Source organism: Tympanuchus pallidicinctus, unplaced genomic scaffold, assembly GCF_026119805.1.
Source record: "Tympanuchus pallidicinctus isolate F22 unplaced genomic scaffold, pur_lepc_1.0 scaffold7, whole genome shotgun sequence".
In the NCBI taxonomy this organism is placed as follows: Eukaryota; Metazoa; Chordata; class Aves; order Galliformes; family Phasianidae; genus Tympanuchus; species Tympanuchus pallidicinctus.
The window spans coordinates 1,614,311-1,640,772 of NW_026294791.1; the positions used below are offsets into that span (position 1 = coordinate 1,614,311).

Below are 26,462 nucleotides of genomic sequence, written 5' to 3' on the forward strand. Positions count from 1 at the left end.
ACGGAACCTTAAATTTAGCATTAAAATGGCACGGATGGGTTGATATTTCCCTGGTTTGCTTCAGGCGGTAGCAGTGAGCTGTAACTTTGGGTGGGAGTAGTTTTGCAAGCCAGCTCCAGAGTACTGAGGTTGTTTGTAGTCTCAGAAAAGGCTTAAAAACTATAGGAAGGTGTTTCTGCTGCCAGAGGCACGGGAGTTACTGCAGTGTCCCATGTGAGCAAGGAGAGATGCCAGCCTTGCTCTCATACTTCCTCATCCTCCATCGCTTGGCCAGAGCTCTGCATCTTCCACAGGGCAAAGGAGAGTAAAACAATAAAGGACAAAACCCAATACTTTGGAAGAAGGGGCTGGGAGTGAATTAGAGTTACCAGTTACAATGAATTAGAGTTCAGTTACAAATAGGAAGAAGGAAGTGACTTGTCAAGCCATGAAGCTAAGGGAAAAATGCTCCTTTGAGTCACGGCTGAGGGCTGCCATAGGTATGGCACCAAACAGATTGCTGATGCTCTGAAAATATGAAAAGAGATTAAAGTGGTTGAAGCTTTCCCCCTGGGTTGGTTTGCCTCTCAATCTGTGCATCCGAAGAGGCAAAAGAAGTGAGCAGATTTACCTGGGCTGCAGAGTGCACCCCTAGGTGCTCACCCAGACTTGAGTCTATTAATGGAAAGATTCCATTGAATTGATTGCAAGTGGCTTTTTGTCAGCCTGATGGTGTATTTGGTGCCTCAAATACTGTAGAAAGTAATTCCTGACTTTGTTTTTTCCCAGCCAGACACGATTTACTCTTGGAGAGCGTGAAGATAATCTGTTTCAGCCACATTGAGGATCAGACAGACACATAAATGCAGGTGTGTTGGCTTCTGAGGTTTGGCTTTGCTTGGTTTTCGGTGGGAGGATTATGTTTGTAAATTGCAGAATTGGTGGTTTGGGCTTTTGTTACTGATTGAGCTAAAGTTGAGTAAAAAGGGGAGCACGGACCCCATAATAGCTGAAGTCTGTGGTCACCCAGCTCCGTTCTGCTCTTTCTATTTAAGTACCAGACACAAAATGCCACGTGCCTTTCCTTTCGAGTCACAGCTCCCTTGGATCCTTCTTGGCAGCGTGTGAGGGATGGCATTAAACCTCCTTAGTGCTACTTTTACCCACTTGGGGGGTAGAAGTAACTATAAAAACAGCTCTCCAGCAAAAGCCCGTTTCACTGTGGTATCTCAAGTGTATTAAAATAAAAAACAAAAGGTGAGAGGGGAGAAAGCTTTCAGAAATATTTGCATGTTAGAGCAGATTGTAAAAACAGAAGGTAACTTTTTTTAAGGGAAATGTTCATGGTACTGTTTGTATCAGCCAGCCTGGAGTAGTCAGTAACTGTTTTCCAGCCAGTTAGGTGCTTAAGGATGTGAAAGTTATTCCTGCTTTATGGTAAGAAAATAAACCTTGCAGAATAGCTGTGGAACCACCAGAACTTCAGCTGTTACCAGAAACAGAATAACCACTGAGATTTCTTGCTTTACTTTTCCCCTCATTTATGAAAAGTGCTGGTTTTGAATAATTGGGTTACTGATATGAGAAGCTCGAGAAATGCTTTGCCTACCCTGTCACAGTGTTCACTAGCACCAGATTTGTGTACTGACAAGGATTTTCACAAGAAATAAGGATGAACCAAAACTTAGAGCCAAACTTAGCTCTGAATTTTTTGCCTTTCAGCGATCTCTTATCTATGAATTGCATTTTATTCATTCTGTGACCTAAATAGTCTATTTTCAGTCACATTTTTTCTTTTTTTTTGTTTTTGTTTAATATGGAGTACTTGCATACTGAGCTAACTAACTAGAAGCATGGAGCCAAATCAATCACACTCTCCTTCATAGTGTTTTCTTTAACTGGTTTTCCTCTACTTTCAGTATCTAAATGTAAAAGAAGACTGCAAAGCCATGGCTTTCTGTGCAAAAATGAGGAGCACAAAGAAGAGCGAAGTAAACCTGGAAGCTCAGCATCAGGGCTTAGAAATACTTTTCTACCTGCAAGATAAAAGCCCCATTTGTTACACCAGTGGCGAGTTTACCTCGGAGGAGCTGTGCATTGAAGCTGCCCAAAAGTGCTGTGAGTATATGGGTTTTGTATGAGTTTTCAATGACAAGGCTGACAGTATTACAAGTGATGCATCCTTCTCTGAGCATAAGTCAGTGATCATAGGACAAACATGCGTGGTGTATTGTTCAGGATGGAAATCTTTGCCAAGGGCTGCTCTGGCAGTTCTTAAACTGTGCAGAGTAGAAGAGATGGCAGAGAGTCTCCTGAGATTCATATAACATGATTATCTCCCAGCCTGGCTTCTGGCAGATACTGGCGTTTTTTTCTTTTAGTGGGATGGAATCAGGAATCGTGTCCTTCCTTTAGGAGGACACAGTATGCAAATAAGTTACATAAAGATGTTTTTACTTATGACACTAGCTAGTAAGTGTTCCATGTTATTTTGGAGAGGGCTAATGAGAGAAAAGACATCAATTTGCTGCTTTCCCAGTTTTAATTTTCTCTTTTATTGCCTAACACTCCTTTGTAGAGTTACAATATCCATAGAATTAATAATTCACCAGTGAAGTTTTCTGAACTCTGTACAATTGTGGTCATACAGAAATGTATAATGAAAACGTCTTGCTTTGTCACTGTGTTTCTTGACCCAGCAAAATAGTGTTTCATTATTCAATTGGAATCAGCAGATTTAATCTATGTTTAAACCTTATGAATCTAGGTTCTAGTGTGCTTTTATATTTGCAATCCTGAGGTCCTTTGTGTCATTCCTCTTTCCCCCAAGTCCAAATGTTGTATTCCCCAGGCTTCCTGGAACACCAATTACTATTCAGTGATCTGGGAGTGGTAAAGCTGGCCATACAAACAGGCTACCTGCCTGCTTCTGGGCGTATGCAGCTTCCAATGTTTTCCTTTCCCATGTCACCTTGGTTCTTCTGACGCTGAGTATCCTCCAGTTTATTTCCCTAGTTACTTCTCTTCCGTTCCAACGAGAGGAATGATGGGAGTCTGAAGGACAGATCTCATCAAATATGTCCTCATATTGCTTTTGAGTAGTTTTAAATGAAAATGAGGACAGCTTAAGGCACACCTGTTTGTGTCAGCACGTGGGAGCTATGAGCTGCTGCTGTTTATAGAGCTGTGAACCCATAGGCTGTGCAATTGCTGCCAGTAATTTCTGTCAGAAATTTAAAACCTTTAAAGAAGTGACGTTAGGTGAGCTTTCCTGAAGTCTGCCTCTTCTTGGCCTTTGCTAAATCCATAGCAGATGCTGTAAGATACAAAGTTTTACCCATTGCAGCAAGCTGGAGATGTTGGTCTCTGCTGTAAGTTGCAGCTTGGGTAGTTACACCTCTGCTGGCATCTGCGTGCTGCTGGTTGGCCTGCAGAAAGCAGTGGCTGCCCAGCCCCACCTGCTGTCAGCTTCACCATTAGGTTATTCAGATTTGATTTCCTCATCTTCTTCGCTTTTGATCTCTCTCTCCTCGATTTGAAACAGAAATGGTTTCACTGAGCTCTGTAGGACTCTGCCATTGGCACCAATTCAGAAAGGCACGTAGGCACATGCGTGGAGCAGAGCTGCTTGCCCAGACAGGGCTTTTGCACAAAGGCACTGCCTCTTACTGAACAGGAAACAGGAGCAAGGAATTGAAACAGCTGTACCTCTGGAAGGAAACCATAACCTGCTTCTCTCTGAGGTGGTGTAAATGCAAAGGTTAACGCAGGTCAGCCTAGACCTACTAGTTAGAGTCTGTTCCTTGTTGGAAATCCCTCTGCTGAATTAGCAGTGAATGGAAAAATGACACATTACACTTTGTGCCTCTTTGCTGGTGAGAAGCAATTTTGAATATTTCCCCAAAATCTTCTCTATCAGTGATGGGAGCAGAATTTATTAACCAAGTGAAACTGAGAACAAAGCTGTAGTTTTCTATTCATTTCACACCCATTTCTGTGATCTGGAAAAGATGAAATTTTTTAAGACTTCTCTTCATTCTCTTCTCATTGGGCCTCAGCAAAATCACAACTTCAGCTTAAGTCTCATGCTAGGAATAGCTGAAATGTCAGACTGTTCCATACCTGAGAACCAGTGGAGTCAGCCAGTATGCAGTTTGCATCTTCCCTTTAGTCATGTCTTTCTCATGCTTGCTTTAAGCTCATCCCAGTGTCAGTTTCTTTGTGTTGTATAGGTTGCACAATCAGATGCATTTGTATTTTTGGAGTGTGCATGTAGTTTGTAGCCTTGTGAACTGACATGCTTCCTTACTGTCCTCTGACAGCTATATCTCCTCTGTGCCATAATCTCTTTGCACTGTTTGATGAGAACAGAAAGCTCTGGTATGCACCAAACCAGGTCTTTAAGATAGACGAAAAGACATCGCATCGGCTCTATTATCGAATGAGGTAAGTGCAGAATGTCTGAAAAATGACCATGGGTTTTCTTAACAATACGTAGTTGCTCTTACTCATACTGCTGAGCTCACTGAAGAAGCTGAAAAGCAAAACCAAAAGCGACAGCTTGTCCTTCACACCACGGATAAAAAATTAACAGGAAAAGCTTAAAACGTCTCCCGATTATTTTTTTTTTCATCTTTGTGATATAACCTCCAAAACACAGCAGAAGTTGCAAACCACAAGAACTCATATTCATGAACCTGTAGGTGACTGAAGTGAAAAAAAAAAAATAAAAGGGTCAGAAATGTTGTTTTATCATGTTAGTATTTTGTATGTTTCTGTTTCCATTTGAAGGACTCATAACGAACCGTACTCCTGCTGAAGTCAATGGGAATTTTGCTATTAACTTGAAAGGAGAAAGCAACGTGCTGTCACTTTTGATGTTTTGATGTAGGGCTGTAGGGGAATCCATGTGTCCTAACTGGGGGTGGCAGTTATTAGACTGCAGAAAGCACCAGAAAATCCAAACCCTTTTTGGTGGGATCTTTGTCCTTTATGTGTACAATCAGGTCGAACTTCAGGAGTTAATCTTGAAGTATAGCAAATACTTTGCTGAGATGTGTGGGGCAGAATGGGCATTCTAGTCCTCATCACTGGAAAGTGGAAGCAGCACTATGACAGCTGTTGCATGAAGCCATTGAAGGCTTCTAAACTGTTCTCTAGGCTTGTTGGAGGATAACAGCCCTTCCCTTATGCAGAGAGCTTTGTCATCATGATCTTTTAACTGTGAGGTATTCCACTGCTGATTGCAATCTGTGCTAGGCCAGAATTGTTGTTATTGTTGGATGAATTGTTACAGGGAGAAATTACCCACAGTTAACAAAAAGATCTTTGCTTTTCAAATAAGGATGGTACTGATACCTGTGTTAAAACAGGAAAAGGACACTCTTGTCTTTTCCTTTTCTGTACCACTGCCTATTAGCAGCATTAATGACTTAATCTCAGTTTATCTTGGATTTAAACAGCTGTGATTAAGTTTGGCAGATAAACAGCACACAATAATGGGGTTGAGTGACTCTAAAGAAAGCTGGGAGGACTCTGATGCCCTCATGCAGAGCATTAAGTGCCCTTTCTTGCTTTAGGAGCAGTCAGATTAACAGTATACTGATGATAAAAACGATTCTTGGTACAATCTGGACCTGGGATGCTTTCCCTGATATGGAAATTTTTGATGCGGTCTGCTTTGCTCTGCAAAAGAAAAAAATATATATTTTAATCCTGTGATTAGGAACTCGATGCTTTGATTACCTTAATTCTTAAATGGTTTCTGCTGTGTCTGGTGTTGGCATGCTTCTGCTTCGGGTGGGCAAGCAGTACTCGCTCCAGGTCCTTGCATTGGCACTGCAGATGTTACAGCCTTATCAGATGTTAATGACCTGGGCAGAATTACTTGACACTGAAATTCATTTTCTGGATCTTCTTAGTTTTTAATTCTAAATTAACACAGAACGAAGCCATGGAAAATGCATTTGTAGTTATGGTGGTTTGGTTTTTTTAAGCTCTGGAGTTGGGATTTGAAGTTTGGCAGGGGATTCTCATCTGTCTGATGTACTTCATGCATGAAAATAGGCAAACTTTGGGCCAATAACTTGTATTAAAAGTAATTTCATATGCTTTTAGAAAGAGCTTATGTAAATGAAGGTGCTAAAATCTCAATATTCCAGTCTGCCCAGCTGTGCTGCAGTGCATTGGTGAAATGGGGTTTTCCTTTCTTTCGTTTATGATCATTGTGTGCTTTGGCACCTGAGCAGGGTAGGGCTGAGCACTGAGACCTGAGGAACAGCACAGGATTGTGAACCTTCTCTGTGTGAATATTGTTTATTCAGAGCTCTGCGAGAGGCAAAATTCCTTTTGAGAAAGGGATGCAGCTTGGGATTTTTTAGTAACGTATCAGATTGTGTAGAGTCATTCAGAGACAAATCAGTTTTATGGGGACAGCCTCATTTCTGAACTGCCATCACACTGATAGATCTGATTTAGCCAAGTTCTATTAATATTATATATCTCTAAAATGAAGGTATGTGACTCAGCGTTTTGAAATGCTTTTAGGTGTTAGATTTCTCTTCCACTGCTGAAAGCGTGATGTTTGGTTTCTGATTGCGTGGACTTCCCACCCTCCTCTCCCCATTAAATCCATGCCCACTGATACACTTTTCATTTTGTTTTAAAGGACTTTGCTTTTTCACTGCAGTCTTTGCTACAAGCCCTATATTTCTTTCACTTGCATCAAGTGAAAAAGGAATCTACAACAAAAGAAACCACAGTATTTTGTAACATCCTGCCTCATTAGCACACAGGCTGATGGAGGAGTTTAACTATCTCATAGCTGGACACTGTTTAAGCCAGTGGTAGCAGCATTGCTTGGCATGCCAAAGGGACCTCTGGCATTTGTTGTTGGAAATGTGGGAAAAAAGAGTCCTCAGAGTCACTAGAGAAGAAAGAGAAGAGCATTCCTTGGTCAGACTGAATGGATCTTAGATCTCCTTTCCAGGTCTTCTGCAGAACTGAATTTGGAAGCTTGTGCTCCCATTTCTGGTTGTGAAAGTGGAATAAAGTCCTCTTTATCACAAGACCATCAGTTTGTTCCAGGCCGAGACTCTCCTGCTTTGTTTATATGGTTCCACAAACAATGGGGAAATTTTTATTGCAACTTATAAGTGTTGTCTTAATCGATTAAGACATTTAATAGTAAAGAAATAAGTTCTCCACTCAGTTATAAACAGTACACGTAACTTTGCCCTTAATTATTTTCTGGAAATACCAAAAGAATTTGAATTATTAATGATCTTTCATCTCATAAAGGAGCATGTGAAAACAAACTTCCTGGAGGCAGAGATTTTCTTTCCTTTGCTTTTTGTGCTTGAACCAAAGGATTTCTGCAGTGCCTTGCTGTCCTTGTTGGGAGTTTTTGGCATAGTTGTGTATTGGTGTTCCTGCCAGTGCTATATATGTATGCTTCTTTTAATGGGGCTTAAAAAGACTTATAAAAAAGAAAGGACAAAAACGCAATACAGTGCCTTGGTCACTCAAGTTCCCTATGATTTTGTTAATCACACATTTAGGCAGACTTTGAAAGCTTTAGAAACTCTGTTGTCAGGAGGTGGTGGTGAAATTATATGAAGCTGGCTGTGGTCCCTGCATCAGGAATCAGAGGAGGGTCACTAAGATGATCAGAGGGCTGGAGCACCTCTGCTATGAAGAAAGGTTGAGGGAACTGGGTTTGTTTAGCTTGGAGAAGTAAAGGCTCCAGGGGGACCTCATTGTGGCCTTCCAGGATTGAAAGGGAGCGTATAAACAGGAGGGGAACAGCTGTTTTCAAGGGTGGATGGTGATAGGACAAAGAAAAATGGTTTTAAACTGAGACAGGGGAGGTTTAGGTTGGATGTTGGGAGGAAGTTTTTCACACAGGGTGGTGAGGCAGTGGCACAGGCTGCCCAAGGAGGCTGTGGATGCCCCATCCCTGCAGGCATCCAAGGCCAGGCTGGATGTGGCTCTGGGCAGCCTGGGCTGCTGGTTGGTGACCTGCACACAGCAGGGGTTGGAACTGATGAGCGTTGTGCTCCTTTGCAACCCAGGCCATGCTGTGATTCCATGAGTTAGGTGCTGGCACACTGCAGCCACACCACCAGAGTTCAGAAGCACCTGTTCATGCACAGATGCTTGTTTGCATGCTTACAAGTATGCTTGCTTATATAATTCACATACATATACACGTAAACCATCAAAAGCCAGATGCAAATGCAACAGCTCCTTTGCAACCCAGGCCATTCCAGGATTCTATGAATGTCTCCTTTTCACCTCCCGCTGTATTAGTAAGTCCTTCTTGTTCTGATTACTGCTGAGTACTTCTCTGGAGTGAGAGTGGCATATTCTTACTGAAATCCTTCCTACTTAGAGCTGAGTAATCTGCTCTGCTCTGCCCTTCTAATTGTAAGTACGTCACCATCGTGCGCAGGGCATGAACTCTCCTGAAAGCACATTGATTCAAACCAGATTTAACTAAAGTTCACTTGATTTAAGATCTCAATAGAACCCAGAGAAAAACAGATTTCTGGGGTAATTCAGGCAAAGATGTTTCAACAGCCTCTAACAGAGGCTTGATCTCAACAATTTCATTCATTTGCAGCAGATGCCAACTCTTTTAGCAGGTTTTTAATTAAATAGCTTTGTGTGTGGATATGAGTGAAAAGCTTATTTGCAGTACATATACAAGATTGACTGTGTAACCTAAAAGCTGGATGATTGGAGTTAGTTTCTTTTTCACCATCTCCATCCCAGCCAAAGGGAAGCAGAAATCCCAGTGCATGGCTGCTTCCAGCTGCAGCCCAAAGGGAAGTAAGTGCTCAGTGTCCATAGAGGAGGAGGTTTGGAGCCCTGCTAATCCTTCAGCTGAGCCATTTACCTTGGAATGCAAACACCAAACAGTGCTCAATAGAGGCTTATTGACTTACACTGAGGCAGAAGAGTTTTGATGTGTACCTGATTTTCTTCTGAAGGTTTAAAATCTGTATCCAATGTAAATAGAGGATTTTCCCCCATTTTTTTTTTTTTAAAGTTCATCCTTCTTTTTCTTGCAAGATACTACTTCACAAACTGGCATGGGACTAGTGAAAACGAACCCTCAGTGTGGAGGCATACCCCAAAGAAGTCAAAGAACTCTTACGACAAGAAGCTGGCGCCGGAAGGAACCCCGATCCTGGATGCAAACTCATTGGAATACATCTTTGCACAGGTAGAGAGTTGCATGCAGGGAGTTGTGCAGTTCCACCCACCTGAAACCTATTTGACCCAGTAGGAATTCTCTGCTTTAAAAAAAAACAACTATTTTCCAACTGTAATATATGTTTAAGCTTACCTGTTGGTGATGGTGGGGGTTTACTTTCACATTGTGGAGAAATGTGCTATGTGAAGAACAATCCAACCCTATGTGGAACATGTGAAGTAACTGCCTGACAGTCCAGGAAGAGCTACGTTTTTACAGCACACTTCCTTTACTATTAACTATTTTTTTAATAGTTATTTACTGTGGCATCTACAGTCCGACAGATGAACAGTAGCATTACTAAATCTATGATACTGTGTCTGTTTAATGAGTCTATTTTACTGTGTGGTGTTCAAAAATTGACTCATAATGCCACTGCCACACAGCCTGCCTACGTGCAGTTCTTCTCTCCTGCTGTGCATCCCAGTTGCTGGCAGCATGCTGCTCATTCCAAACACGTGGGGTTCCTATATCAGAAAGCTGTGCTCCCCATCAAAAGAAAGGTTATGTGCACACCAGTGGTTTTGCAAATCAGGCACTGTGGTTTCAGCAATGGGAAGGGAAGTGGGAGATTGAAGTTGATGAAGGCTTGTGAAATGAGCAAATTAAACGCACTGGAGAAAAACATGATTGCAGTTAGTTCTGAGTACAGCAGCTACGGAGTTTTCAGACTGAAATACGGTTGTGTCCTTCAGAAGTGAGATGGCATGGAGCTGCTCCAGCAAACACTCGTTTTTCTGTTGTGAATCCACAACATGCGTGAGGTAATGAATATTTCCAGACAAGATTGTGTCAGGCTGAGTGTTACCATTGGTCACCACGTTTTCTAAAAAGAGCAAATAGAAAAGTGCTCATGCTAGTCAAAGGCACAGAAATGTCTGCGTGCTTTGATGACCATGTATGTTTCTGACTGTCTGAAGGCTTTGAGCTGTGGCTTGAAGAATGAGTGCATGGAGTTCACAGGGAGAATCAGGTGATGAAGGAAAGGTAAAATAGAGAGGGAAAGTATTCATTGCATACAGAAAAAATATAATGATGGTGCTAGAAAGGCGTGCTTTAGTTAATTTAAAAAGGAAAAGTGAATTTCTGTGTAAAGGAAAGGAGGCTTGGAAGGGTCTCTGAGCAGTGCAGGTGTTCTGCGTGGGAGTCTACACACTTTCTTGGTGGAAAGCCTAAGTGCTGGGGATGAGAGGAGATGACACACGTGGTGATTCCACCTGTTCCACAAACCATAATTGTAAAGCACTGCTGTAAGGCATAAAGGTTGATCTTTCTCAAACTGGCAGGTTTGTGGAGTGACTATTCTTGCCTACATTGACTGGTCTGAGAGAAGATGGCATCTCTTGCACAACCCTCTTCCCCTGCCCCTTCTTGTCTCGACTTTCAGTTTTTGAGTGACTCTTTCGTTGTGCCATTGGCTGTTAGTATGACAAATGCCAGATGAAGTAACGTTTTTTTCTTCTTTTTGTTTCCTATTAAGGGTCAGTATGATTTAGTGAAGGGACTGGCACCAATCCGTGACCCTAAAAATGATCAAGAAGTTCATGAAATTGAAAACGAGTGTCTGGGAATGGCTGTGCTTGCAATCTCTCACTATGCTATTAAGAAAAATGTGAAGCTGCCAGAGCTGCCCAAAGATATCAGGTAAGTTGGGATAACACTGTTGGATATGTTGCACTTGGCTTCCAAAAGGGATCTTAAGCATTTTACTTTCCAGTGTCTGACTGTGCTGGGGTCGGAAGCTCCAACACACCAAGTGCACATGTTAGAATTACAAACTTAGGGAACAACATATTAACGCCTAGCATTGTTTTTCCTTCTAGTTATAAACATTATATTCCTGAAACTTTGAACAAGACTATCAGGCAGAGGAATTTCTTAACCAGGATTCGGATAAATAACGTTTTCAAGCATTTCCTTAAAGAGTTCAACAATAAAACCATTTGTGACAGTAGCGTGTCTCCACGCGATCTGAAAGTTAAATACTTATCAACAATGGAGACTTTGACCAAATATTATGGAGCAGAAATTTTTGAGACTTCATCTCTGCTTATTTCATCTGAGAGTGAAATAAATGGATTTAACTGTGGAGACGGTGAGATCATTCCACTCTACGAAGTCATCGTGACAGGAAACAATGGAATTCAGTGGAGGCTCAAGCCAAATGTGAGTATCCCTGGAATTTGAGGGTTACTTTGGGTCATAACAGCTGTTTAAAAAATGATTTTCTGACACTGTCAGACTGCTTTTATTAATATACTTTTATCCCGAATGCAGTCTGTACAGACGGAGAAAGAGAAGAAGAAAAAATCTGATGGCAAAATCAAAAAGGATGAAGACAGATACAAAACCCGAGATTTGTGGAACAATTTTTCCTATTTTCCTGAAATCACTCACATTGTCATCAAGGAGTCTACGGTTAGCATTAACAAGCAGGATAACAAAAAAATGGTAAGAACCAAACCTGGATAGTTTTCCCTCCTGTGGGTGGCTGTAGTGACCTGGTACTGTTGGGCAAAGAGGTGACAACCTCTCTGGGGAACATTTTCTATTGAGACTCTTGAATAACAGTTAAATATCACAGAATCACAGAATCACTCAGGTTGGAAGGGACCTCAAGGATCATGTAGTTCCAACCCCCCTGCCCAGCAGGGCCACCAAACATCCACATTCAGATCAGGTTGCCCAGGACCCCGTCCAACCTGGCCTTGAACACGGCCAAGGACGGGGCATCCACAACCTCCCTGGGCAGCCCGTTCCAGGGCCTAACCACTCTCCTTGTAAAGAACTTCCCCCTAACATCCAACCTAAATCTTCCCTCCCTCAACTTGGATCCATATGCTGTCTTCATCACTGTACAAATGCAGAAGTGCTAATTAGAAGAGTAGCAACTTGATGAGGATGGTTATTTCTCTCCATTTGTTACTGCATGCCACCAGTATTTATCAGTTCCCCAAGCTTTTGGTGACTTCTTTAGCTACATTTCTCAACCTGTGGCCTTCCCACACAGCTTGGATTACCAGAAGCAGATTGAAGATGAGCTCAGGAAGGATGGCAGAGGGACCCAGGGAGAGAGAGGAAGGAAAGTGAGTTCATAGGTACCCAATTGTAGTGTCCTGACTTCTTGGGCTGTCCCTAGGCTTCACATCCCATCCTACATGACTGCCCTACTCTTGAATTAGTGCGGCTTCACAAAGATTGGCACAGGAGCTTGCGTTACAGATCTCACATAGGCCTCATGTTCTCATAGGAGAATGAAAGTTTCTAGCCAGTAATAAGTGAGGAGGGTAGAGAATGGTCACTGTTGGCCTTCTGAGTGATTTTCTGTCATATGTTTCTGAGCAATTTTGTGCCCACTGTGAAAAAAACTTCTGGATATTGAAACCTTCCTGCTTTAACAGAGCTGTAAGTATTCTTGACTAAAATATCTTTCTCTTTTAGGAATTAAAACTGTCCTCACATGATGAAGCTCTGTCGTTTGCATCATTAATAGATGGATACTTCAGACTTACAGCAGATGCCCACCATTATCTCTGCACAGATGTGGCTCCTCCACTGATTGAACACAACATTAAAAATGGTTGCCATGGACCCATTTGGTTAGTGACCTTGTTTATTTTACCCACTTGGATAATTAGTCTTCTAATTCTGCTGCATATTGAATACACTGAGGAAGTCTGATGTTTGATAGGTTTCTGTAATGACCAGAATTAGTTACCAAAAGGCTGTCAGACAACTTCTGTTACTCCTGATCCATGAAAAAAATCACCAGTTCTCTCCTCATCAGTTTACTTTTCTATAAAGCCAATGCTTCCTCACGCAGGAGTATTTTGAGACTTATTTCACTAATCGTCACTTGAGCAGACAGGAATATTTCAGGCAATGAAATACAATCTTTCTTTATACTGGCCCTAGGAGTAAGTGGATGGATGTACAATGCTTATGTTTATTTTTATTTACTGAAGGAATTATTCTCCTTTCTGTCCACCTTTTCGGCCTTTACATTTTTAGATGCAGCATATAGAAAACTAGAAGAGAATTTTGCATATGCACTGTGGTGAAAGCAGAATTTCCCCGCTAAGCATGCGATATATCTTTCCTTCTTTGCTCTCATGTAAAAAAAAAATAAAAAATAAAAATATGGGAGTGTGTAATGCACTCAAATTATGTTTTAATAATAGTGTAAATATTTTTGAGTTGTGAGTGTATGATTTCATTCCAAATACAGGATTACTCTCCTGTGTATTTACTAACAGGTTATGGATGCAACTGCTCTCCTCTTCTAATGGTTTTCCTCCATTTCACATTGACTCTTTCAGCACTGAATATGCCATCAACAAACTGCGACAGGAAGGGAATGAAGCAGGGATGTATGTGCTGAGGTGGAGCTGCACAAACTTTAACCACATCCTCATGACAGTGACTTGTCTTGAAGGCTCAGAGGTACGTCAGGAGCGGTGTTCCAGTAGTGGTCTAGTAGTGAGCTGAAGACTGATGGTTCCCCATCATCCATATTGCTATGTTTGCATTCTGTAGGGAATCTCTCTTAGCTTTTCCTGACAGCAGATGCAGCAAGTGGAGGACATTTGTACTCATAGCTTTGTTTTCCCTCTGACAGAAGTCAGAGAGACTTTTGTGCTCTCTCTGAAAGTATCATTTATTACATCCAGAACACTTCCTTTCATAGCAATAAGACTATGTGAACTTGCAAGCAAATTGTAAACTCATCTGCTGGGAAAACAGCAGACAGAATTTGCTGCTGCACCTCATCTAATGCTCCTTGAGTGTGGATTTAGTTCTGTGAGTGTACTTATAATGACACCAAATAACCAATACAAAAGTCATCCTTCCCCAGTACCTTTGTGTGAACCGGAGGATCTGAAGCACAGCCTGAAATCTTGTTTCTTTGTTAGACAGCCCAGGCTGCAAAAGACATTCTTGCTATTTTTAAGTCGAGATTTTGAAACCATGCTCCAAATTTGGCAATTCTTAACTGAGTAAAATTTGGACTTGTTAGAGGTTTGCATCTTCATGTTGATCTTCCTCTCCTTCTGTGAGCCTTCTTGGGATTGAAGGCTACAGGAATTGTGGAGCCTTCTCCTGCACTGGTGGAATTTTAGAGGAATCCAGCATAGGAGCAAATGAATTAACTGGTCCTGGATGTGAACTCAAAGGCTTTATAAATTTATTCACTCCTACAGGTGTTCTTCAATGATCAGTATTTTGCTTGTTTTCCCCCCTCCCTTCTCTAATCACAGATGATAAATAATTCAGTCCAGTACAAGAACTTCCAGATCGAGGTGAAGAAAGGCGGGTACTTCCTACATGGCTCAAACAGGTCTTTTGCATCCTTAAAAGAGTTGATGGATCACCTGAAAGGACAAATCCTTCGCACAGACAACATCAGCTTTACACTGAAGAGGTGCTGCCAACCAAAGCCAAGAGGTAGCCTCTGTCCTTTAAGAGAAATAAGAAGCTTCAGCAATAGGAAGCATTCTTAGTGTCTTCTCCTGCACGCATTCCTGTGTGAAGCTCTTTCATATTACTTATTGCTTCTCTGTAGAGAGGGGGCCTTGTCAAAAAGCAAAAAGTAAGCACCGTGAACAAGGCTTTAGGGGTTTCCCTTTAATGCTGCAAGGTCAGCACAGGATGTTCATGGGCTGGTGCTTCTCGAGAGCCTTGTTTGTATGAACTTCCTAATGACAGCGGTTTCCCCTTTTGCACCTCCACAACTGGCCCCTGCAGTATCGATGGCAGAGGCCGAGCTCTAGATTTGTTTAAAACCAAAATGTCACAGCTGACTCTGAGTCATGGGCTGCAGTGCTGTGTCAAAGTGAGGCCCATATAAGGTTCTTCCTTTCCTCCACTAAGTCACGTATGCCTGGCCATGCGGCCTGAGTTCCAGCAAAGGAGGCTGCAGTGTGTTGTATGGCAGCCTTGGGTTTGGGCTTGCTTGTTGTAACAGTGATGTGCAATTTATTAACATTCACAAAGCAGTGAGGAAGACTTAGACTGGAGCTGTTATTGAGCAGAGCACCCCCACATCAGTGGATTTATTTGTGAGATCAGATTTTAGATGATGAATGTGTGTTCATTCAACTACTACTGCCAACACTTACTAGATCTGTTTGCTATAAGGTACAATTGTCCTGCAGCTGTATGTTGTATGAAAGAGGAAACGCAGTGGGCATGGTTGTGTTGATCAGATAATGGTTTCCTGTTAGAATGAGGGGAATAATTGAGTTGCATTAATTACCTGCTTGTTTAGGTCTTAGAGCAGAGAACTCTGTTGCTACACGTGTGTTTTCCGCACTTGTGAAGAACACTGGTAATTGAGTGAGGCATGGAGAGATTAAACATTTTGACCTGCTGATTAAACTGTGACAGCTGTATTTGGAATAATTAGAACAGTTCAGGGAGTTTTCTGCCCACCTCACTGTTTTGGTAGCACACTGTGTTTCCTTTAGTCAGGATAGTGGCACCTCTGAACTTCAGTGGGGCTTCAGGGTATTATCTTTGCTGTTCCATATTCTGTCTCTTCTCTGATTGTTCTTTCTTTTCTTTTGGAGTCTCACAGATATGAAGATATATTTCTCACAAATATAAAAACAGTGCTTTGAAAATATGGTCTGTTACTGTTTGCTTTCTGAGTCCTGATGCACATGTTTTCCACTAACAGGAGAGCCAGATGCACACAGACATTTAAAGTCATTAGATTGTAATAAATAATGTCAGCTACCAAAACAGGAAGACAAAATTATTAATTAATGAATTGTCTAGATCTATCCATGCTTCTCCCTAAGCAGAAGCTGTGCAGGGAAGCAGCAGCAGGCTTTTGAGTCTTTTCCTTCTGTTCATTTCCCATTCCCTAATTTAGGTGTTATGCTTTGAACATAGATGTTAGTGTCTCCCTAAGCACTTTAAAGAAACTTTCAAGGAGGTGAAGAAATGAGGCTCCAACGACCTCATCCCATCTGCACACCGAAAAGGGCCATACTTGTAGGCAAAGTGGGGGATGAGTGTTATTTTACCCAACCTGTGGCAATAACAGGGCCTTATATGCAATATCCAGTGCTCTGGATAATGTATGTAAGATTGTATACGTATAATATAAAATATAAGCTCTACTTTGGTGAATTCTCTGTGGAACGATGAGCAGAAGTTACCTGTCCAGGAGTTAAATCAGTTTCTTCCTTTCTCATTTGGGAATTTACTTTGCAGTATGCATATACAGAAATGTAACTGATTGAGAAAGGTGAACGTATGGAATTATCTTTGTGAAGTCTTCAAGAATATTTTCTGTCCTCACCTTCCAGAAATCTCCAACCTGCTGGTTGCAACCAAGAAGGCTCAGGAATGTCAGCCTGCTTATCATCTAGGGCAGCTGAGCTTCCATCGAATCCGCAAAGAAGAAATAATGCAGGTAGGTGTTTGTGTCTTGAAATCCACCCATCGTGGCAGCCCTCCATGCTCAGAATAGATAAAATCACCTCATCCTGGCTGGTTGGATATTGCACAAATGGATATGGGAGCAATTTTCTAATGCATTTGGAATGAGCTGCTTGTAAAGTTATTCTTAAAGAATCGTGGAAGTCCTAGGAGCTGTTCTTGCTATCTGGGTTGTACTGTAGAATATACCTGTCTCTCTTCAAGCCTGACCTACTGGAGAAACAAGCAGCTTTTCCTACAGGGAAATAAAGGCAAAGTATTCAAAGGATTTGAAGATTCTTGGCATTCAAAATCTTGTTTTCCAAACTGATTGTGCACATTGCCAAATTTTCTGATGAGTCATTTGCAGTTAGTGAGACAGTTCACCTGAATAAGCTTTAAAAAACACACAGTGGTTTGAATGCTTAAATCACAGTGACTGTTTCTAAAAATGTCTGCCTCTTAAATCAGTCAGATTTCTTTAAGGCAGAAAGCATTACTGACTGAGGAAAACAAGTATGGATTATATTAATTGTTTTTAGTTTGGTATATTAACAATCAACACTCAGACTTCCTGCAAAAATATCCCAAGACAGAATCCTCTCTTATTTAGAAGGAAATTACATTCCAAAACAAAGTGTTCTATTGAAATATTACTTCCTTTAACTTTTGGAAACACATAAAAGATTGGCTCAGTAGCAGCTTGTTGTAAATCAGAGGCCAGTTACTATTTATTCATTTGATGTTTAGTCTAATGATGTTAAATTACACTGAAGCTGCTTGATGTTAGTGAAGATGCAATAGCCCTTTCATATCAAAAGAGTTTACAGTGGTAAACGTTCTCAGAGACTACTAGAATGAAGAATAACACGTTGTCTTTGGTTTTTCACTCTGTAATAATTTTAAGCCTGTATGTAGGGCTAATTCTGAGAGGCAGAGTAGAGTGCAGGTTCAACTGTATGTGTAAATCTACATTTGTTTGTTTCATGTCCTGGTTTGAAAATACGTGCTGTGTTATGCCTTAGGGTGAACACCTTGGAAGAGGGACGAGAACACAGATTTACTCAGGGATTCTCAACTACAAAGATGATGAGAATGAAGGATATCAGAACGAAAAAGAGATTAAAGTGCTCCTGAAAGTTTTGGACCCCAGTCACAGAGACATTTCTTTGGCAAGTGTTTCTTTTTTTCTCTTGAACTGTAAACACTGGGCCTCGCCACATTTAACTGTGGAGTGTCTAAGAAACATAGGGTTGGTGAATGTAATAGAATGGGAAGATGCTGGGGTCTCTCTCAGCAATTTAGGCAGTCCAATCTTGTGGATCAGCCCTCTGAGATACCTAGAAAGCTGATTTTGTGTGCAGGCTGTAAGCACAAGCAAAATGGAGCCAGACCTTGCTGTGGTCTGAAATGCACAGGCATACCCATGCCTGAGGTCTGAACTGTGTCAGCTGAGTGATGGGTTTCAGTGAGGGTGCTGCCACCCACCTGAAGTTACCTCTGTGTTGTGCAGTGGGCTTGGGAGTCTTTCACCAATTCAGTCACTGACGTGGCCTCAAGCAAGTTATTTGATTTGCATTTTGCTTAATCATCTGGAAAGAGAGGCACACAGGGATGCAGACCTTGTGCCTGCAAAAGGGCAGGGAAGAGCTTATGTAACTTATGGAACAGTGAGTGCATCCACAACAGCTCACCACAGCCCTGGTACTGTGGTGGGATGGCAAACCCTGTTGTGGAAAACAGTTATCTTTTGCAAAAGTGTATGTTGTTGCTGTTCCATTTTGCTCACTGCATGGATGGCTGCTGCAGTGATCAGCAGTTTAATGACTTCTCTGCTTCCCTTTCTAACAGGCCTTCTTTGAAGCAGCAAGCATGATGAGGCAGGTTTCTCACAAGCACATCGTCTTCCTCCATGGAGTCTGCGTCCGTGACTTAGAAAGTGAGTTCAGTTAACGTCTCTTTGATGGGATTTTTAAGCAGCAGGCTTCAGTAAGGACAAGGCAGCCATTCAGATCAGAGCTGGCCTCCAGGGAGATGTGGTTGGCTGCTGCCATCTCTTGCTTGACTTTTCAGAGCAGACAGAAGCGGAGTTGGAACAGCAAAGTCCTTTCCACTAATCAGATTTCCTTTGCAGTGCTTTCTTTGAATACATGTCTTACAGGATGATCCTCGAGGTCAGAAAGCCAAAGGGATGGCAGTAGTGTCAGTACAAACCAGCCTTCCAACAGCAGTCATCTCCCTGGCAAGGCTCTGGAAATGCTTTGCTTCTGGTTGACTGTTATTTTACTACATAAAGTCTCTCTTTGCAGTTTGGACTCTTTGAACACTGAAATAAGCTTCCAAGATGGTGAAATAAATTCTGAGCAGCTTGCCTTGGGGTGGGGGGTGGAAGAAGGTGGCAACGAGCTGACTCGGTTTATCCAGACCCTGGTGATTGCAATACTGACTTTATGCACCTGGTTTTGTAGATATCATGGTTGAAGAATTTGTTGAATTTGGGCCTCTGGATTTGTTTATGCATCGGAAAAGTGAACTCCTGACAACTCCCTGGAAATTCAATGTAGCCAAGCAACTTGCAAGTGCGCTAAGCTACCTGGTAAGATAGAAGCATTGCCTGTAGCTTGCTGCAAGCTAATGTTACCTAGATTTCATGTGCATTATTACTAATGAAGTTCTTTCCTTGGGTAGTGGGACTGTGCAATGTGATATCAGGATATTTTTTTAACATTTACTGTGTTGCTTTAAATAAGGAGAGACTCTTAGAGTGGGTAATGAGCACCTTTTTTTATCAGCAAGCCGAATACTCTTTGTGCTTATGTTTGCCATTGGTTCCTTGTAGGTACTTGGAAACTGCAGTGTTCCACTTCTGCAGTTTTGCTTGTCATGAAAAAGGAATGTTTTCCAAAACTAATCAAATTTACAAATACAAAACCTTGCCCTGCTTTTCTCTAGGATAATTTCTTCCAAGCTGTATTTTAGGGTTTCAGTTTGGAGTCTTCTGCTCCCTGATGCTACAGGTACGTCAAGGGCACTTTGCAGAGCTCTACTCACTCACTGCACTCTTTTCCTGCCCTACTACAGGAGGATAAGGATTTGGTACATGGAAACGTGTGTACTAAAAACATCCTCTTGGCAAGAGAGGGAATTGACACCGAATATGGACCTTTCATAAAGCTGAGCGACCCAGGAATACCAATAACTGTGCTGTCCAGGCAAGGTATGGTACAAGAGTTGGATTTTTCTCTTTACTGTGATTGAGAAGGAGAAAGGGAAAAGTACCATCTATACCAACTAGAACTGGGTACAATAAAAGCAGTCTGTTTTTATGAAGCTGAAAACCACAACACTGAAGCAAAGGAGTGTCACTGATGGTTGGAGCTTGTGTTTGTTTTACTTAATTTCATCTCAAGACCCAACAAGAGAGTATAGAAAGAATCTCAGCTTCTGAATGACCCAAACCATGAGCTTATAAAAGCCATGGAAATGTCTGTATGAGAACAGGGATTTCACAATCAAGATTTCCTGAAACTGGACAAGTATTTCAGCTTCAGTTTATTGTAGTTAAGCAGCAGTTAGACAAGAATAAGTTGGTAAACTTTTTTTTTTTTCTTAAAGTACTTTCATATTAATTCCAAACTGCTTTGATTCTGTGTTTTATCTAAGAATGTGTGGAGCGAATCCCCTGGATTGCACCCGAATGTGTTGAAGACTCAAAAAATTTAAGCATTGCAGCAGATAAGTGGAGTTTTGGTACAACACTGTGGGAAATCTGCTATAATGGAGAAACGCCACTGAAAGACAAGACGTTGGCAGAGGTAAAGCTCCATTGCTTAAACTTGACCTTGACAACTCAGATTTATCTTCTTCAGCACTTCAGTTTCCATAATTTAAGCTGCTTTTGTCTTATACCAAACCCAGGTCAGCTGTACTTGGTAAGGGGCAGATTCCATCTGAATTGCCACAGATTGCAGCAGGAATTCTTATCCTCGCTACAAAGATGCTAATTATTACTTCACCTTGGTAGTGATTTTCAAAATGCAGCATAGAAACAATTACAATTCTGAGGCTCTCACACCTCTCTTTTCCTAATCCACATCTCCAATTATAAACTATCTGAGGTTCAGCTTAAAAACTGAAGGTTTTTCAGTTCTTTTGGACGTTGGTTCCAAACTAGTCTCCAGTGGGACAACATATTGCTTGCTCTGAAAGCTTGAGAGAAAAAAAAAAAAGTTGTTCTGCTTTGCTCTGGCAGTTTTTGTTCAACACTGCCAGAGCCCTTCAGCCTATGTTCCATATGTGCTTTTTCTCTCTTGAAGTTTTGCTGTGTTGGGAAGGCGATGGAGCAAGGCAGCTGCTGCTTGTCTGAAGGAAATGACTGAGTACTTGAGTCACTGCCTGAGTTGTTTTAACAGGAGGTAACTGAAGGGAACTTGCTGCCCCAGCTGCAGGTTGCTTCATGCACATGGCAGACAACCGGGGTGGTTTTGCTGAGCTTAGAAAATGTACAAAGCCACCCTCATCCCACCTATGCCCCATCGCTCTTGACTTCTCATTGTTTGCCTGTCTTATGGTGGTTTTCTGTGCTAAGCATTCCCATGTGGCCATGTGTCCCAGTGCATAAGTAAATGGTGAGCCTGGCACCTGGCAGAAAAATAATCTCTGAAAGATAAAATGTTCAGCAGCTGCTAGAAACTGTGTTGTGATTGCTCCAAACTGCACCAGGCTCATCATTAATAATAGTTCTCTACCGGCAGGTGACGATTTAGAGTTAATGCTGAAATTTACTTGATGAAGTTAAGAGAAAGTAGTCTTATCTTCTAATGTAGAACACAGGTCGATTAAATAACAGGCTAAAATTCATGCTGGAGTTTTCATTCGTGCTTTGCAGAAGGAAAGGTTCTACGAAGGGCATTTCATGTTGATGACACCATCGTGCAAGGAACTAGCTGACCTGATGAAACAGTGCATGAACTACGACCCCCACCAGAGACCCTTCTTCAGAGCCATCATGAGAGACATCAACAAACTGGAGGAGCAAAGTAAGGCTTGATTTTGCTGATTGGCTGGAGAGTTGGGTAGGGAAGTGTGGGTTGTTTGGCTAAAATTGGATGGCTTGCAGGAGCATTTTAGCATGGTGACAGTGTCAGAAGAGTATCTTGAATTGGAAGGAACCTACAGGGACCGTTGAGCCCAAGCCCTGACTCCACACAGCACCACCCAACTTCAAATGCTCTGTGTGCTCTCTGAACTCCAGCAGCTCAGGGCTGTGCCCACTGCTCTTAGAAACATTTACTGTAATATGTAGTGTCAAGTGCAAAATAGCCTCATTTCCACAGTGATCTTGCAGATATTTTTTCAGGTACTTGTTGCTCCTCTGGAATAAGATTCTTGCCCTTAATGTCTGCAAACAAAGAAGCTAGAAGGAACGTGCGTTGCCTGTGTTGTAAGAAACAAGGCTATCTAATAGCTCAAGTCAGCTTCAAGCCAGTCTTTGAGCTCCGTGAAATTTCCATGGGATTCTTGACAGAATCAGGGCATTAACAGTGTACTTGGTTCATCTGATGTTGTAGTTACAAAGAGAAGCTAACAGAAAATCAGCACATAATAAGGGCAAAACCATACCATCTAGCAGTACGTAGCCACAAGAGCTGAATAACTACTGCAGAGGGGGAAGTGTGCTGAGATGAGACTGAATCAGTCTGGGGAAGTGGTAGACTGGCACAGAGCAGTGGAAGAAATTCCCTATCAAGAAATGGGCGAGGTTTAAATAAAAGAAGTTGAGAGAGTAGGGACAGAGGCACTAATAGCAGCAGATGAACCAGGATGCCCTAAGTGTCCATCAAGACCAAGGTGTCCTTCCAGGAATCTGTCTAATTTGGTGCTTTTCCACTCTCAGACCCTGATATTGTCTCGGAGAAGAAGCCTGTTACAGAGGTTGATCCCACACTCTTTGAAAAACGATTCTTGAAGAGAATCCGTGATTTGGGAGAGGTAAGTAAGAGTGACATCAGATTTAGGTCCCTACACTGGAAGTGGGAACTGTGACTTTTCCCAGATCAGACAGCCCTTAAGTGCTGTCAGGACTGAGCGTGAAGAGAACTGTGGTAACTTTTGAACGTTTAACACAGTAAAGGGAGGAGTGGAGGTATCATGAGGAGGAGAAGGAGGAGGAGGTGTGTTTGCACTCAGGGATGGACAGAGGTGCCAGGGAATTCTTGGTTAATCCTGCTGAAAAAAAAAAGATGTATATAGAATTGTAGAATGGCTTGGAAGGGATCACAGGCAGGGCTACCAACCTCCATATCTAATACCAGCCCAGGCTGCCCAGGGCCCCATCCAACATGGCCTTGAACACCTCCAGGGATGGAAGGGGCATCCACAGCCTCTCTGGGCAGCTGTTCCAGCACCTCACCACTCTCTAAAAAGCACACTGTGTGTGTTCTGTATGGAAGATAAGGAAAGCTTTTGTGGATATCTAGTAAACAGTGATCTGGTTTGTAAATTGTTAGCAGAATTTCAGGTCTCTTGGCATTTTTATAGAGGGGTGTGTATGTGTGTGTGTGTGTGTGTGTGTGTGTGTGTGTGTGTGCATAGATCTGTGTGTGCTTTCCGAATCACAGCAGGAAGATGGGAGTTGTAAATGCCTCAAGTGGAGCATCAGGGACACTCTGGTTAGGGAGTGTTAAGTTATGCTCTTTTCTTTGACAATTAGGGCCACTTTGGGAAGGTTGAACTCTGCAGATACGATCCAGAAGGTGACAATACAGGAGAACAAGTGGCAGTTAAATCTCTGAAGCCAGAGACTGGAGGGAATCACATTGCCGACCTGAAGAAGGAAATAGAAATCTTGAGGAATCTGTATCATGAGAACATTGTCAAGTATAAGGGAATTTGCACAGAAGATGGTAAGTCTTCATGAAGAATACTAAAAATACACACTAACAGCATAAAAAATGTTCCTTTAAAAATTAAGCATTTTAAAAAGCCTAACAGTTCTACTATGTGGGTTGAGGTGTCTTTCTTCATGGAATAAGCAGCAACTTCTGCCTGAAGTCCTCCTGCCCATTTTCACACCTAGCTAACTTTGATGTGACGGAAGTTGTTGGAGTTCACCAAATCCATGGAAAGGATTTTAATCACCTGGGCTGGGTGGTGGTCTGTGTGAGCCAGGAGTGAGCTGACAGTATGAGCCAGTTCACAGGCCATAAAGCCTAGAGGTCATTGGTAGAAGCAGATGTCAGGAGTCACAGAATAGAGCTCCATTGCCTTACACTTAGCATTTAAAAACTGAAGAAAATGTAAAGACCTTTATGTTCAGTAACTGTGCTGCCTGGAACAGGTTCTCTACTGGATTGCTACAGTGACTGATAATGGGAGTTTGCCTGGCTGTGGTCATACAGTATTGTTAAAGAACAAATGCTGCCACTGCTGTGGGTGTTGTACAAAAGGTTCTGATGTTAATGATGTGAGAAGGGTCACGTTTGTACATTAACCATGCACTCATTTTTAGGAGGAAATGGGATTAAACTCATCATGGAATTTCTTCCTTCTGGGAGCTTAAAGGAATATCTGCCACGAAACAAGAACAAAATCAATCTCAAACAACTTCTCAGATACGCAGTTCAGATCTGCAAGGTGAGCCTGGCATCAGAGCTTTCTTGTAATTCTCCTGTTTGATTAGTTTAGTATTCACTTAACAGGGTAAGGGATGAGAAGAAAGGAGGCTTGCTTTTTATGGTTAAAACCATGGCTTTGTCCTCAAAAAGCAGTCTCTCAGGTGCTGCAGATGCTATAAAAGGAGCAATTATTAGGTTCCCTCGCATAAAGAATGACCATGAGAAGAATTACAGAATTGGAAGCGTTACAGAGGGAGGACAGCATGAGATGCAAGTGCACACTGCAGTAAGACCACATGAAGCTGTGTGCCTTTTGTCAGAGGCTGTGACTTTGTGATTGTGGTGGACAAGGCAGCTAAAAGCAGCACAGACATCAGTCAGTCCTAGCAGCATGCAGAGAGGAACAGTTGCCATGGAGAGAAGGCTCTGAGAGACTGGTTGCTTAGCTGAAAGTTAAAAGGCATAGAGTAGGAACAACAACCTGCCTTAGCAGATGGGGAACCCAAAGGTAGAGTCTAGAAGAAGGATGTGGACCAGAAAAGGACCCTGGAAAGTACCAGCAGAACTTGCAATGGAAAATCTGGATGGAATACTACTGCAGGAAAAAGAGAATGCTTGGAAGGGAGGTTGGGAGAAAATCAGTGATGTTAAGTATCAGAGAAACTAACCTACAAGGCTTTCTTCTCTTACAGGGGATGGACTACTTGGGCTCCTGTCAGTATGTGCACCGTGACTTAGCAGCAAGAAATGTCCTTGTTGAAAGTGAGAACAGAGTGAAAATTGGGGATTTTGGTCTCACCAAAGCCATCGAGACTGATAAGGAGTATTACACTGTCAAAGATGACCTCGACAGCCCTGTATTTTGGTAATAACAAGTTATAACCCATTTTCATTAACCAGACTGTGCGACAGAATAGCTCACCTCAGAGGCTTAGAAGCCTCTTTTAGGTGTCCTGAGGATTTCTCCCATTTAACTGAGAGGCCTCAGTACAGTAGCAAGAAAGAGCACATAGCTGACTAATCTGCTTTTGCATTAGTGTCCTCCTGCACTCAATAATCCACTTCCCCATGATTTTGCTTTTGGTCTCCCTTAGTCTTGGGGTGCTTTGCTGTGTAAGATATTCCTTGTTTACTATTGCTGTGCCATCCCCAGCCTTATGGGCACATTTATGGGGCACAGTTATGTGTGAGGAGGATGAATGCAGCACGCCTCCTCAGCTCACTTCGGTTCGATTCACACTGGTTGTGCACCTATGGGTGAATCTTTGCAGCTCTGAATGCAGCTTAACAGTGTTGTGTTGTGGCCACAGGTATGCTCCAGAATGCTTGATTCAGAGTAAGTTTTACATCGCCTCAGATGTGTGGTCGTTCGGGGTGACGCTGTACGAACTGCTCACCTACTGCGATTCGGAGTCCAGCCCGATGACAGTAAGTGGTCGTGGAGGAAAGCGCTGTTAAAGATGCTTGCATCAGATTTTGTGTGGAAACAAGAAGTGCACAGAATTTATCTTCTCAAAACAACCTTCGTGGTTGCCTTTCACTGCAGACCCTGCACAGAGGCAGGCTGTGGTGACCACACATCTCAGGGAGGAAACTAAAGAGAAAGATGTTTCTCTCCCTTCGCAGTGTGCATATATGGTGACAAACATCTGCTGTTCACTTTCACAGTGAGATTGCAGTGGCATCTTAGTGTCAAACTGCAGCAATGTGGCTCAGTGCTGAGGTAGCACAACTGACTCCTGCTCTTTCCACAGGAGTTCCTGAAGATGATTGGCCCCACACAGGGCCAGATGACGGTAGCACGGCTCGTGCGTGTCCTACAAGAGGAGAAGCGTTTGCCACGTCCACCCAACTGCCCCGAGGAGGTAACACAGCTCCACTGCTATCAAGTCTTCTTTCTTTTACAGCGAATGGTTTAGTAGGAACTATTGGGAATAGGTGAACGGTTGGACTGGGTGATCTTTTAGGTCTTTTCCAACCTTGGTGATTCTATGATTCTATGAATAAGCAGCAAAAGCACCAGGCACACTCAAGTGAATACACTCCCTGTAGAAAATCCTCCATGGCTGCTGGCAGAAAGGCATTTCCACCTTTTTTAAGCATTATCTGTAAATGTTTTTCAGCACTGAATTTCCCTCTGCACTTAGCAGTGAAACAAGCTGTTTCATTCAACCTTCAGA

At 42.3% G+C, this 26,462-nt stretch overlaps 1 protein-coding gene across 4 annotated transcripts in view; it reads left to right on the forward strand.

Moving 5' to 3' along the window:
* Positions 1-26,462, forward strand: part of JAK1 (Janus kinase 1) — a 55,890-nt gene that overhangs the window by 27,654 nt on the left and 1,774 nt on the right. For 2 of the 4 annotated variants that reach the window (XM_052666843.1, XM_052666841.1), the window contains exons 2-25: positions 769-848; positions 1,899-2,097; positions 4,302-4,425; positions 9,055-9,208; positions 10,719-10,882; positions 11,062-11,404; positions 11,516-11,689; positions 12,680-12,837; positions 13,558-13,681; positions 14,497-14,683; positions 16,555-16,661; positions 17,692-17,838; positions 18,518-18,605; positions 19,135-19,262; positions 19,748-19,883; positions 20,330-20,481; positions 21,555-21,705; positions 22,563-22,657; positions 23,379-23,571; positions 24,177-24,301; positions 24,975-25,147; positions 25,593-25,710; positions 26,037-26,200; positions 26,294-26,452. In XM_052666843.1, coding sequence (XP_052522803.1) covers positions 843-848; positions 1,899-2,097; positions 4,302-4,425; positions 9,055-9,208; positions 10,719-10,882; positions 11,062-11,404; positions 11,516-11,689; positions 12,680-12,837; positions 13,558-13,681; positions 14,497-14,683; positions 16,555-16,661; positions 17,692-17,838; positions 18,518-18,605; positions 19,135-19,262; positions 19,748-19,883; positions 20,330-20,481; positions 21,555-21,705; positions 22,563-22,657; positions 23,379-23,571; positions 24,177-24,301; positions 24,975-25,147; positions 25,593-25,710; positions 26,037-26,200; positions 26,294-26,381 — 3,498 coding nt within the window. In that variant the 5' untranslated portion in view covers positions 769-842 and the 3' untranslated portion in view covers positions 26,382-26,452. Of the gene's footprint in view, positions 1-768; positions 849-1,898; positions 2,098-4,301; positions 4,426-9,054; positions 9,209-10,718; positions 10,883-11,061; positions 11,405-11,515; positions 11,690-12,679; positions 12,838-13,557; positions 13,682-14,496; positions 14,684-16,554; positions 16,662-17,691; positions 17,839-18,517; positions 18,606-19,134; positions 19,263-19,747; positions 19,884-20,329; positions 20,482-21,554; positions 21,706-22,562; positions 22,658-23,378; positions 23,572-24,176; positions 24,302-24,974; positions 25,148-25,592; positions 25,711-26,036; positions 26,201-26,293; positions 26,453-26,462 lie in introns of those variants that run through there. The other 2 variants (XM_052666840.1, XM_052666844.1) reach the window with 2 other exon arrangements.